This window comes from Mustela nivalis (assembly GCF_964662115.1).
Source record: "Mustela nivalis genome assembly, chromosome: 17".
In the NCBI taxonomy this organism is placed as follows: Eukaryota; Metazoa; Chordata; class Mammalia; order Carnivora; family Mustelidae; genus Mustela; species Mustela nivalis.
In genome coordinates, this window is record NC_139036.1 from 13,693,433 (window position 1) to 13,708,189 (window position 14,757).

Genomic DNA, 14,757 nt, shown 5'->3' on the forward strand with positions numbered 1-14,757 from the left:
CCTACTCAATTGTGGAAGACTGAAAGCTTCCCTCCTAAGAGCAGCAACAAGACAAGAATGACCACTGTCACTGCATCAATTGAACATAGTACTGAAAGTTCTAGCTAGAGCAATTAGACAAGAAAAAGAAATAAGACATCTAAATTGGAAAGGAGAAAGTTAAATTATCTCTGTTCACAAATAACATGATTTTATATGTAAAGTCCCTAAAAGTTACACACACACACACACACACACACACACACACACACACTTATTAGAGCTAATGGTAAGTTGTAGGATAAAATTGAAACACAAATATATATATTTGCAGCAAACAATTCTAAAAGGAAATTAAGAAAACAATTCCATTTACAAAGGCATAAAAAAAGAATAAAATGCTTAGAAATAATCTTAACCAAGGTAGCAAAAACACATTCACTGAAAAACTACTAAACATGACTGAAATTAAAGAAGACTTAAACAAGGACATCCTATGTTCATGGACTGGAAGACTTAATATTAAGATGGCAATACTACCCAAGGTGATCTACAGATCCAATGTAATCCTTAACAAAATCCCAGTAACTTTTTTATACAAATACAAAAATTCATCCTAAGACTTCATATGGAATTGCAAGGAACCCTGAATAAACCAAAACAACTTTGAGGAATAAGAATAGTTGGAGGGGGGCACCTGGGTGGATCAGTGGGTTGAGCCTCTGCCTTCAGCTCAGGTCGTGGTGTCAGGGTCCTGGGATCAAGCCCTGTATCGGGCTTTCTGCTCGGCAGGGAGCCTGCTTCCCCCTCTCTCTCTCTCTGCTTGCCTTGCTTGTGATCTCTCTCTCTCTCTCTATGCCAAATAAATAAATAAAATCTTTTAAAAAAGTAAAATTTTTTTAAAAAGATGGGTTGAAGGACCAGCACTTCCTGATTTCAAAACTTATTGCAAAGCTAAAGTAAACGGTTAAGTAGTATAATACTGGAATGATGACGGCCATCTGGAACAGTGGAATGGTATAGAAATGGACCAGAAATAAATTCTCACAGAAACAATCCATTGACTTTCAAAAGGGGTCCAAAATATTTCAGTGGGGTAAGGACAATCTTCAATAAATGGTGCTGAGAAAACTGGATATCCACATGTGAAAGAATGAAGTTGAACCCTTACCTTACAATATATACAAAAATTAACTTAAAATGCATCAGAGACCTAAAGTTAAGGCTGAAACTAAAACTTTTAGAAGAAAAGAGGGGAAGGTCTTCACAGATTGAATCTGGCAATGACACTTTTGATACAACACCTAGATAGACTGGATTTCATAAAAATTTAAAACTTCTGTGCATATCAAGAGAGTGAAAAATGGGAGCTCACAGAATGGGGGCAAATATCTCTGATAAGGGATTAATATGCAGAAGATATAAAGAACTACTGAGACTCAAGAACCAAAATGAAACGAGTCAAGCCAAAAGGGACAAAATACTTGAATTGACATTTCTCCCAAAGAAGACATCCAAATGGCCTATAAGCATATACAAATAGTCATCATCATCAGTCATTAGAGAAATTCAAATCAAAACTACAGTGAGATATGTTCATTCATGTTCATTAGAATGGCTATTTTCAAAAAAGGGAAAAATAACAAGTGTTGACAAGAACGTGGAGGAATCGGACCCCTCATGTATTGATTATGGGAATGCAAAAGGCGGCAACCACAATAGAAAACAATCTGGCAGTTCCTCAAAAAGTTAAATACGGAGCTAATGTTGGGCCCAGCAATTCCGGTTCTAGGAATACACCCCAAGGAACTCAAAACAGCGATTCAAACAGACACTTGTACACCAGCGTTCACAGCAGCGTTATTCACAATAGCCAAAATGTGGAAAGCCCAAGTATTTATCATTAGATGAAAGGATAAGTAAAAAGAGCTATGTACACTGCAATATTATCCAGTTATTAAAATGAGTGAAGCACTGACACATGGAGGAACATGGAAGAACTTTCTAGATCTTATACTTAGTGAAATAAGCCAGCCACAAAAGGACAAACATTGTATGATTCCACTTGAGTGAGGAACCCAGACCAGGCAAGTTCACAGAGGCAGAACGCAGACTAGAGATTACCAGGCACTGGGGGCGGGGCAGGGAACTGGGAGGATGAAAGTTTTGGGTAGATAGTGGTGATGGTTCCAAAACATTGTGCATGTACTTAACGCCACTGAATTGTACACTTAAAAATGACTAAAATGCTAAATTTTATTCTGTATATTTCACACACACACACAAAAAGCAAACCAGAAGGAAAAGATAGGGAACAATGCTCCAAATTTATGATAGAAATATTTTCAGTCTAGGGCACCTGGTTGGCTCAGTGGGTTAAGCCACTGCCTTCGGCTCAGGTCATGATCTCAGGGTCCTGGGATCAAGTCCCGCATCAGGCTCTCTGCTCAGCAGGGAGGCTGCTTCCTTCTATCTCTCTCTCTGCCTGCCTCTCTGCCTACTTGTGATCTCTATCTGTCAAATAAATAAATAAAATCTTTAAAAAAAGAGAGAAATATTTTCAGTCTAGAACACTGCATGTTATTAATCAAGTATGTGGTCAAATAAAGATGTTATGAGACCCACAAAATCTCAAAAACGTTTATCTTGGGGCGCCTGGCTGGCTCAGTGGGTTGAAGTCTCTGCCTTCAGCTCAGGTCATGATCCCAGCCAGAGTCCTGGGATCGAGCCCCGCATCAGGCTCTCTGCTCAGCGGGGAACCTTCTTCCTCCTCTCTCTCTGCCTGCCTCTCTGCCTCCGTGTGATCTCTGTCTGTCAAATAAATAAATAAAATCTTTAAAAAAAAAAAAAAAAGTTTATCTTCCATCCATGCACCATTTCCTGGTGAGCTACTAGGGGATATGTTCCATCCAATGCAGGGAGTAAACAAAACAATGAGGAGAGGGGGAGAAAGAGTGGCTCCATCTCAGCAAAGAGATGAAGTTAAAATTCTCAGAATCATGATGAAAGAAGTCTCTGGGGACAGCATTTATAGGCCTAGAGGGAATCCTCTCCCAGCTAAAAAAGAAAAGAGGGAAGAAAGGTCTCCGATGAAAACGTTGAAATAATAGACAAGTGAGTATGTTTGGCCAACTGACAGGCTGAGCTTGTCACAGAGCTGCGGATAAATTACTGATACGCACAGAGCAAACTGAGGCGCTATCAAGCCCAGGGAAATCATAGAACCCGTATGGTTCCGCTGGAAACAAAATCCACAACATCATAAATGTGTGAGCAACAGTCCATGAGTAACTCAGAGACTTTGAATTATGAGTAACAAATGTTACGCATTTGGGTGAGTGGAGATAGCCATTAGACCACTGTCAATGAACAAAGGCAATACTGGGACTTACAAGAGAGGATGAATAAAAGGAAGAACAGAACTCTAGAGCATTTTACATTTGGGGGCAACTGATTAGCCGACAGCAAAGAGAGCAGTCTATCCTTGAACAGCTGGGTTGGCTGAAGGGATCCAAAGGCATTTGTGGTGTTGATGGATTCAACCACACAATGTGCCAGGCTGGCTGAGTACACTGCTGTTGCTGTTCCATCCATCATCCGGTCAGCTCCATTGTCTGTATCAGACGTGCTCACAGTCTCATGGGTCTAACAAAAGGCAGGGCTCTGGGAGACTGGGTGGAGGAGAGGTTGTGCGGACACAGACGGTGATGTAAGAATTGAGTTCTTGTCTTACAAAGTAGGAAGTTAATACATAGTATATAAAATTGGAAAGTCAAGAACTAGCACTGTATGCCTATTATATTCTGAGACTCTTTGAGAGTGAGCCCAGTGAAGCTATCAGGTAGTAAGGGCTGGGAACCACTGGACTATGTATCCCGGGCCCAGCACTTCCTAACTGTGTGGTCTTGGGGCAGAACGTCACCTCCTGGAACCCCAGTGTCCCCATCTGTAAAATAGGGATGTTATTGTTTACTTTATATGGACAATGTGAACATTTCATGCATGGCAGCTGCTTTGCCTGGCATTGTACTGGGCTATTAGTAAAAAGTTAACCTTCTGAGCTATTGCCCTTATTAATACTGCCACTCCTTGCAATATGGAGTACTGTGCTGGCCAAGGCCTGGGCCTGAGTCAAGGGAAGAATAAAAGAGCAAATTCCTGCCTAAGGGCCTAAGACAACTCCATATCTCTCTCTGTGGTGGGGAGAGAGTCCCATCCCCATGAGAAAGGAACAGGAGGGATGTAAAATCTCAGGTCCTCCTTCTGACTCTTTCCAATTTTGTCAAAAAAATCTTGAATTGAAAAGAAAGGACAAAAACAACTTCAAGACGGGAGGAATTTCTCATCCAGTCTTTAAGTAAACACAGTGTGAACTGGGGGCTTTGAGCTAGGCTGTCACCGGTGGGGTGAGGTCAGGAGGGGATTCCCATGTGAAGAAATGGGGTGCGTGTCCCGGAGGAGGTCACAGCCTGATACCTGGGGCACCCGCAGGAGAACAGGCAATGACCACTTACAACCTCACTTTTATTTACATGAAGAAGAAGGAAGAGGGACGCCTGGGTGGCTCAGTTGGTTAAGCAGCTGCCTTCAGCTCAGGTCATGATCCCAGCGTCCTGGGATCGAGTCCCACATCGGGCTCCTTGCTCCGCAGGGAGCCTGCTTCTCCCTCTGCCTCTGCCTGCCATTCTGTCTGCCTGTGCTCGCTCTCTCCCCGCCCCCTCTCTCTGATAAATAAATAAAATCTTTAAAAAAAAGAAGGAAGAGGAGGTAGAGGGGTTGGGGTGGTGGGAGAGGTAAGAGGACAAGGTGATGGGAAGAGACAAAGAAGGGAATGAGAAGGTGGCTTTTCATTTCAGTTCATTGTAACTGATTTCCTACCAGGCTCTTCTGAAATACTGAACACAGGTCGGAGACTGACCTCAGCCAGCCCCCACCCCAAACTACCTTTCAGAGATTCTCAGGGTGGTGAGCCCATTGTCCCCACACAGGATTTAAGTCAGAACTAAATTGGGTCTTGGGAATCCTAGTCAAGTCACTTTCTCAGTTTTGGTTTATAAAAAGGGGATGACCATTTCTACCTATTATAATTTTTGCCTCCTGTTAGCTCATTTTGAAAATTGATTTGCCACAGTTCAGTGGCTGAACTTTGAGAGAACCAAAGTACGTGTGGTGGGGAAACCACAACTCACCACTGAATCACCTTGGGAAACGGCACACAACCTCAGCTTTCCTTATCTGCAAAATGGAGGATATTGGCTTTCCTCTGCAGAGAAAGTTCTCGCAAGGATGTGTATGTGACATGCATGTAACTGGTCTGAGACACAGCTGCCAAGTGCTGGTTAGTTGTCTGATACAAGTGGTATAAAATATAATGGATTAATTATAGTCACAGTTATAATCATTTTATAGTAATATAAAACCATAGAATCTCTTATAATGATAGAATATTTTTATTAATAATGGTATATCCTCGAATTAGCCCTCCAGGCCTGGGAACTTCTCCTGCAGCCTCAACTTGTAGCTTAAGCATCATAATTTTCTAAAAACACTTGCCCCCATACCTGTCTTATCCTCTTGCCTCTCCTCTCCTCTGAGCTGTCTCACATGTGTCTTCCTGGATGACCTTGTGGTCTGAGCATGTCTACCTGGTCATCTTTCTTGTTTTGTAACTCACATTTGGAGGTGTAGCCATTCTGCCTCATTTCACTGTCTCATTCATCTCTGAGTCTGTGCTTTCCATAAAACCAGAACATAATAGGTCCTTGATAAATGCTCATAAATGACCTTGCACATTGCTGTCCTCAGTAAAGACTTGTGGAATGAATAGCAGTCTCCATTTTTGCACTGTGTTATAGGCAGCTGGGCTGGGACAATATTCAAGTTTTACTCTTCCCCCTCTCCTGCCTGCATTTCCTCCATTCAAGTAGGACTCAGGGCAGAAGTGTCCTGGAGTGGAGAGAGGGAAAAGCAAAAATCTTGGCTTTTGCTTTTAAAACTTAGGGGAGAGGATTCCTGGAATAGACAAAGTAAGTGGACCAGAAACCAGCACAGGAAATAATTTCATATATATATATTTATACACACACACACACACACACACACACACATATATACATATATACATGTGTATGTATCCATGTAAATAACTTCACATATACATATATGTGTGTGTGTGTGTATATATAACAAAAACAAAACCACCAGCCCAAAGATTTAAGTGTGAAAAAGAATAAAATTACAAAAGTTCTAGAGAAAAAAATGCCCTGATATTTCTTTGTAACCTTGGAGTATGAAAGGCCTTTCTAACTATAACCCCATATCCAAAATCCGTAAAAGAAAAGACTGATAAAATAGACTTCACAGAACAAGCAAACAAAAAAACCCCAAACACGACCAAAAATGCCTTCAGAAAAGTCTAAAGGCAAATAGAAAGTGAGAACAAAACATTGCAGTTCATATCTGTAAATAGAAGGGGAAAAGCCAGTTACCCAATAGAAAACTGAGCAAACACAGTGGACAGTTCACAGACAGGGAAAAACATCATAAAGATGTCTGGTTCATTCAAAGACAACCGTGCTGATACTATCTTCCCTTTAATGGACTTAAAAATCCAGAAGCTTAATAATACCTTCTAATGGCAAAGTCATGAGGAAACTGGTACTCCAGTTCAGTATGGAAAGTAGGGGGGGTGGGTAGGGATAACGCTCGTGGAGGGCAATTTGGCAACATTTGTCAAAATTACTGATGCATTTACCAGTGATACAGTGATTAAACTCTGGGATTTATCCCAGAGTGTGAAATAATAAATTCACTGCAGCAATGTTTGTAATAGCAGAAGATTGGTAAAAACTGAAATGCTCATCAATAGAGGACTGAATGAGTAAATTATAGTATGCTTATATACAGGACTACATGCATCTCTAAAAAAAGAATTACAAAGCTCTTTGTATATTGCTATGAAAAGAACTCTAAGATATATTATGTGGAAAAACAAAAACAAAAATAGTGTACATAACAGCATAGTTCATAGGGTCGGACCTACCTTCCTTCCTTCCTTCCTTCCTTCCTTCCTTCCTTCCTTTTTGCAAAAAGGGGGAAAGTTCAAATCTGTTAAGTGTTAGCATACATACAAAGAAATACAAGAAACAAAAAAAATGGTGTTTTAAATAAAAATCTTAGAAATAAATTTAACAGAAGAGTGCCAAACTTGTGTACATTGAAAACTACAAATTTTTTGACAGAAATCTTAAAAAACCTAAATAAATGGAGAGACATCCCATATTCATGGATTGAAAAACTTAATATTGTTAAAATGGCAATATTCCCCCAAATTATTCTACAGAGTCAATGCAATCCTAATAAAAAAATCACAGCTGACTTTTCTGCAGAATTTGACAAGCTGATCCTTAAATCATATAGAAATGCAAGAGACCCAGAAGAGCCAAAGCAATCTCAAAAAAGAAGAACTTTTTTGGAAGTTGGAAGACACAGTTTTCAATTTCAAAACTTATTTCAAAGCAATAGTAAATAAGACAGTGTAGGACTGGAATAAAGATAACCATAGACCAATGGAATAGAATTGAGAGTCCATTAATAAAGCCTAACATTTAGGCTTTGATGTTCAACAAGGGTTTCAAGACAACTCAATGGGAGAAAGGATAGTCTTCAACAAAGATTGCTGAGAGAATAGGATAGACATGTGTAAAACAAGAAATTTGGACACCTAGGGCACCTGGGTGGCTCAGTGGGTTAAAGCCTCTGCCTTCAGCTCAGGTCATAATCCCAGGGTCCTGGGATCAAGCCCTGTATCGGGCTCTCTGCTTGGTGGGGAGCCTGCTTCCTTCTCTCCTTCTGCCTGTCTCCCTGCCTACGTGTGATCTTTCTTTCAAATAAATAAATAAATCCTTTCTTTTAAAAAAAGGAAATTTGGACTCCTGCCTCCCACCATACCCAAAAATTAACTCCCAGTGATCATAGATCTAAATGTAAGAGCTAAAATGATAAATTTAGAAGAAAACAAGTGAATCTTCATGCTTTGGGGTTAGGCAATGACACCAAATGCATAAATGGCTACAGAGAAGATTGAGAGATTGGACTTTATCAAAATTAAACACGTTTGTGTTTCACAGAATACTAACAAGAAAATAAAAGGACAATCCACAGAGTGGGAGGAAATATTTGCAAACCATATATATGTTGGAGGAATCCAGAATATATAAAAGAATGCTTATAATTGAATAGTGAAAAACAACCCAATTTAAAAATAGGTTAAGGAGTTAGACATTTTTCCAAAAAGATAATGTGAATGGCTACTAAGCTCATGAAGAGATGGTCAACATCACATGTCAATAGGGAAATGCAAATCAAAACCACACTGACATACGTACAAATGACTATAATGAACAAAGGGATAATCACATGTATTCCTGAGGATGTGGAGAAACTAGAACCCTCATACAGGAAGCAAGAGTATCAAATGGTACAGCTACCGTGGAAAACAGTTTGGTAGTTCCTCAAAGTGTTAAGCAGAGAATTGCTCTAAGACCCAGCAATTCCGCTCCAAGACAAATGAAAACATGTCCACCCAAATACTTGAACACAAGTGTTCATGGCAGCATTATTCATAATAGCCAAAAAGCAGAAACAACCCAAATGTCCATCAATTGATGAATGGATAAAATGTGGTAGATCTATTAAATGGAATATTATCGGACCATAAAAAGGAAAAAAGTGCTGATATATACTACAAAATGGATGAAGCTTAAAAACATCATGCTAGGAGGAAGAAGGCAGTTTGCAAAACACCATATTGGATTTTTTTTTAAGATTTTATTTATTTATTTGACAGAGAAACAGAGAGAGATTGAGAGAGCACAAGCAAGGGAAGCAGCAGGCAGAGGGAGAACGAGAAGCAGGCTTCCTGCTGAGCAAGGAGCCCGATGTGGGGCTTGATCCCAGGACCCTGGGATCATGATCCGAGCCAAAGGCAGGCGCTTAACCCACTGAGACACCCAGGTGCCCCACATTGGATTTTTTTTTTAAGATTTTTATTTTATTTACTCGACAGAGAGAGACACAGCCAGAGAGGGAACACAGGCAGGGGGAGTAGGAGAGGAGGGAGCAGGGAGCCTGTTGTGGGGCTTGATCCCAGGACCCTGGGATCATGACCTGAGGTGAAGGCAGATGCCCAATGACTGAGCCACCCAGGTGCCCCAATTGGATAAAACCACATTCGATTTTTATAAAATTGTCCAAAACAGGAGCTTAAGTGTGTCTGGGTGGCTTAATCGGTTGAGTGGCTGACTCTTGACTCTGGCTCAGGTTTCGAGCTCAGCCTCTTGGGATGGAGCCTTGTGTCTGACTCCGTGCTTAGCAGGGAATCTGCTTGAGATTCTCTCTCTCCCTCTTTCTCTGCCCCACTCCCCAAATAAATAAAGAAATCTTTTTAAGAAAAATACAGACAAATCTGGGGCACCTGGGTGGCTCAGTGGGTTAAGCCTCTGCCTTTGGCTCAGGTTATGATCCCAGGGTTCCCGGATTGAACCCCACATCGGGCTCTCTGCTCAGCAGGGAGCCTGCTTCCTCCTCTTTCTCTTCCTGCCTCTCTGCTTACTTGTGATCTCTGTCTGTCAAATAAATAAATAAGATCTTAAAAAAAAAAAAGAAAAATACAGGCAAATCTGTAGAGACAGAAAGCAGATTAGTGATAACTTAAGGCCTGGGGTGGGGAGGAATGGAGAGTGTGAGGTGATGAAGATGTTCTAAAATTAGATCATAGTGCTGATTGCATCAGTCTGCAAACACACTCAGCATCATTGCCTCGCACACTTTAAGGGGGTAAACTGTGTGATGTATAAAGGATACGGCAGTTAAGCCTTTTTCTTTCCAGGGAGGCAGGAACTAGGCAGCTGAAGGACGGAGAGAGAAGGAAGACTTCATATTATCTACCTTTTTATACTTTCTGTACTTCCGGTGTGTGACCACTATCTACTCAAAACACAAATTGAAAATACAAAAGGATCAAACCAAATTAGAGAGGACTCTGACCCCTCCCTCTTTTGGGGAGAGGAGAAGGAGGGTGCTGCTGCCACCCCAGCACACTGTGAAGTTATGGATGGGGGACTTCTGGGTTAGATTGGACAGGGCAGCCCTAGAGAGCTTCTGAGACATACTCATGGTCTGGGTGCCACCAAGCTGTGGGACCTCACAGGGACCCGATGGTGCCATGCCTGCTCCCCACTCCTCCACCGTGACCTGGATCTACAGAAAATCCCAGAACCATCATCCAACCCCCCAAAGAGCCAGGAAAACCCCAAGACTGACACCAGCCAGGCAGAATAGAACCTCGAGAAACTTCTGTTGACACAGAGGGAAGAAGGGAGAACCCCTTGCACGCCTGGTTTTGAGGACCAGGCTCACACCCCCGGCCTCCTGCACCCTGAGACCCAAGAGCAGCCAGGGGGATGATGGTCGGACCCCTCTGCCTGGGATTCCTCGTGTGCTTGGCTTAAGAAGTTCTGTACCGAGAAAGACGTCTGTGGTCACATTAGTTCGGAAAATGCCAGATTAAAGAAACCCAAAGCTTTTTTAACTGCAGCCCTTCTCCGAGCCTTTGCTTGGGACTCCTCAAGAGGGGCTTTGGCAGGTTCAAAGCCCTTTCAAGGTTCTGAGGGACATCTGGTAGGGCAGAGGCCCTTCTTCATAGTAAAGCTGAGGAAACACAGCCAGGGGAGGTGAAAGGCTCATCCAAGCTCACACAGGGAGTCTGTGAACACCGGGGAGCTAGAACCCTGAACTCCAGGCCAGGGCGGATTCTGGGGCACATGGCAGCCACGCTCAGTGCCCCGTCATGGTTCTGACCAATTCCAGGCCCGTGGTCCTGGGGGCCCGGGGCAGTTTCAGCCTGAGCCAAGGTGGCCTCTGGCCCTTGCCTGCTCTGAAGGTCTTAGAAATTTTATACATTTGAGCCCTTAGCTGGGGACATGTCTGGGGACAAGGTTAGTAGGTTTAAAAAGGAATCAGAGAAAAGATGTGCTCCCTGCCTGATAGGAGCAGGACAGAGCGGGAGGCAGCAGTGCATGAACCCAGGCCAGGCCACCCAGGGCCCCGAAGAGCCCCTCAAACCCACCCTTGGGGTCCCCTCTGCACAGCACAGACTTGGATCCTTCAAACTATGGATCCAACAAACTTGGATCCAACAAACTATGCTTCCTGGTTCGGGCCTTCAAACAGGACTTTAAAACCCTGATAAAAATTCTACAGGGTAAACTATCCAGCTTCTTCAATAATAAATAGGAGGGGGGAAAGGGGAGACCAGAGGGGAACTGTTCTAGATTAAAATGTGTCATCAGGGGCACCTGGGTGACTCAGTGGGTTAAGCCGCTGCCTTCGGCTCAGGTCATGATCTCAGGGTCCTGGGATCGAGTCCCGCATCGGGCTCTCTGCTCAGCAGGGAGCCTGCTTCCCTCTCTCTCTCTCTCTGCCTGCCTCTCTGTCTACTTGTGATCTCTCTCAGTCAAATAAATAAATAAAATCTAAAAAAAAAAAAACAAAACTCTGCTCGGGTCATGATCCCAGGGTCCTGGGATCGAGCCCCGCATGGAGCTCTCTACTCAGCAGGGAGCCTGCTTCCCTTCCTCTCTCTCTCTGCCTGCCTCTCTGCCTGCTTGTGATATCTGTCAAATAAATAAATAAAATCTTTAAAAATAAAGTGTGTAGTCAAAGCCATAATGGGGGCGTAGTCAAATCCTGATTTGAACAAATCAACTGGAAAAGACATTGATGAGACAGTTGGAAATTCTCAACACTGACCAGCTATTCGGTAATACTAGGGGGGCGACATTCTATTTCTTTTTTTTTTTTTTAAGATTTTATTTTTTTATTTGACAAAGAGAGGAAGAGAAGGATCACAAGTAGGCAGAGTGGCAGCCAGAGTGGGGAGGGAGAAGCAGGCTCCCTGCTGACGTGGGGCTTGATCCGAGAACCCTGGGATCGTGACCTGAACTGAAGGCAGACGCTTAACCGACTGAGCCACCCAGGTGAACCTAGGGGCTGGTGGGGGGGGGCTTCTTTTTCAAACTGGTCAGAGTTTGATGGTTAATTTTTTCATTTTTGTTTTTTAAAAGGCTTTTAGAGTTCAATGCTGAGGAATCCACAAATCAAACAATGCAGTGTTTGCTATTAGCTTTTAAATGATCCAGGGGGGGCTGCTGGGGGAACACGGAAGGCATGGAAAGGGGGGGCCATATGTTGATAATCGTCAAAGCTGGAGGATGTATGCAGAAGCTGCATTAAACTCTCCTCCGCACTTTGGCTTCAAAATAAAATACTTTTTAAACCTCCTGGCCAACCTGGCTGAGGTGCCCTGGCCAGCTTGGGGTCGGGGGCATCTGGGATGGAATTTCCGCTTATGTGCTGATCTTCCAAGCTCCAGGCTCCTCTCCTGGGGTGCAAGGTACAGAGCCCCAAGGCCCCCAGACTTGGGGTGTCCATGTGCAGAGGCGTGGGGCGACCCTCAGACTGCCCGAGCTTGCCTGTCTGCTGTGGAGGCCGTGCGCAGCAATCCCCATCGAATCCATGCAGGGTACCCCTGGCCGAGCCCTCTTCGCCCCCACTCACCCCCACCCGGCCACCTCCCCAGCTACTCACGCCACTCTTCCTGGCCTGCCCGGCTCCGGCCACCTTGCCTGCTCCAGCCCAAGCCGCTCATTACTCAGGATGTTTATTATTAGCCTGAGATTTGATTAGTGCCTGAGCTGCACTTCCTGGGTTTTCCCCCCAACCTGTAGGATGTAAATCAGCGGCACCCCCTCCCGCCCTGCACCTGTGTGTTAGGAGCTGAGGTGGGTGGCCTGGGACTGCTCGGAGTCCCCGCCAGTGCCATCCATCAACGGAGCCCCCTCTGCGCTCTGGCCACCAGCACCCGCAGAGCAGGGGAAGGACAGGACTGGCCCGGCCTTGGGGTGAGGTATTAAACTGATATGACCGCAAGCTGGCCCTGACCCACAGCTTGGACCACACAGCTTCTTCCAGCCCCGTGGCACACGTTCCCAGCTGCAGCCAGGGTGACCCCACTCTCCAGCCTCCAAACATTGCTCAGCACTGTCCCTTTTCCTTGACACCCATTTCCTATTTCATTGCTGGGTCATCTCTTCCTGTTCTGGCTTCAGGCTCATCTGAGGGGCCAACTCCTCGAGGAAGCCATCCCTGACTGCCCCAGGCCACGTTAAATGCCCATTCTCTGTGCTTCCTAAGCCCTATCAAAACACTCGAGAAGTTGACACCCTGGGTTTGAACCTCAAGTTTGGCTGCTTACCTGCAGAAAGCCTTTGGGGAAATTCCCTTAACTTCTCTGTGCCTCCGTCTTTTCTGTTCATGAGTGGGTATAATTGTACCCAGGTCACAGGTTGTTAGCAGAATGAAAGGAGTCACCACAGTTAAAGTCTTAGAACAAGTTCTTGGCACCGAGTAAGTTCTCAATAAACAGTGTGGTGGATTAGCACCGTAGCCCCTAACACACTCTCGTTACTCGTTTTCCACGCCTTCCCAACTCCCTGGAAACCTTCCTGGGGATTAAGACTGGATTGAGACAGGGACGCCTGGGTGGCTCAGTTGGTTAAGCGACTGCCTTCGGCTCAGGTCATGATCCTTGAGTCCTGGGATCGAGTCCCCCATCGGGCTCCCTACTCAGCAGGGAGTCTGCTTCTCCCTCTGACCCTCCCACTTCTCATGCTCATGCTCTCTCTCACACACTCTCGCTCTCAAATAAATAAATAAAATCTTAAAAAAAAAAAAAAAGACTGGATTGAGACAGATTTTGAAGCCCAAGGCATTTAGGAAGGAAGGGAAAGAATCCGGCAGGTGGAGGGGAAGTGGGAGGGCATCCAAGGGGCAGTCAGGACAGGAGTGAGGGCAGGGGGGAGGAACACAAAAGTCTGACTTGGATGACAGTGAGTGCAGCAGGAGAGGAAACAGGGTTGGCAAACCTAAAAACTGCTCAATCTCAGTGATCAGAGAAATGCAATTCAGCAATGAAAAATGAATTTGCATCTACCAGGGTGGCAAAATCTTCACGTTCAATAATACGGAGGGCTAGAAGGGACCTAGGGAAATGCTTTCTTGCGCCCTGCTGGAGGGAGGGAGTTGGTGCTACCATTTTGGAGGACAACCTTTCAGGGTCCATTAAACTGCACGACACACGTGCCATTCTTCTCCACGTGCCACAGGTGTACGAGGACCTTCTCCACATGCCACAGGTGCACCAGGGTGTTCACAGAGGCACAGTTAATAATAGGGAGCATCTGGGGGTGCCTGGGTGGCTCAGTCATTAAGCATCTGCCTTCGGCTCAGGTCATGATCCTACTAGGGTCCTGGGATCGAGCCCCATATTGGGCTCCCTGCTCAGTGGGAAGCCTGCTTCTCCCTCTCCCACTCCCTCTGCTTCTGTTCCCTCTCTCGTTGTGTCTCTCTCTGTCAAATAAATAAATAAAAATCTTTTAAAAATAATAAAAAGATAAAAAAATAATTGGGAGCATCTGAAAACAACATACATGTCCATCCAACGGAGGATGGCTGGATGAGGTACACAGGTCATAACCAGGAATATTATACAAAGTGTACAAAGCAGGAGCTAGATGATCGTCAAGACAAATCATGATACCCACCGTAAGATACCCTGTAGTAAAGATCACACATGGCAGCATTCTCTGTGTCCCCATACATATGAATGCGATGCTTATGAAGTCTGATGGGACATGCGTGGTGACGATGGTTGCCTCT

General features: G+C 44.4%; 1 protein-coding gene across 3 annotated transcripts in view; it reads right to left on the minus strand.

Annotated features, from left to right (window-relative positions):
- The window catches only part of TNFRSF13B (TNF receptor superfamily member 13B), a 35,022-nt gene extending 22,278 nt beyond the window's left edge, over positions 1-12,744 (minus strand). The window contains exon 1 of one of the 3 annotated variants that reach the window (XM_082706838.1): positions 12,628-12,744. Coding sequence is in view for 1 of the 3 variants with exons in the window: in XM_082706839.1 (XP_082562965.1) it covers positions 12,628-12,688 (61 nt within the window). In the remaining 2 variants the exon portion in view is untranslated. The remainder of the gene's footprint in view (positions 1-12,627) is intronic. The other 2 variants (XM_082706839.1, XM_082706840.1) reach the window with 2 other exon arrangements.
- Positions 12,745-14,757: the final 2,013 nt, after the last annotated feature.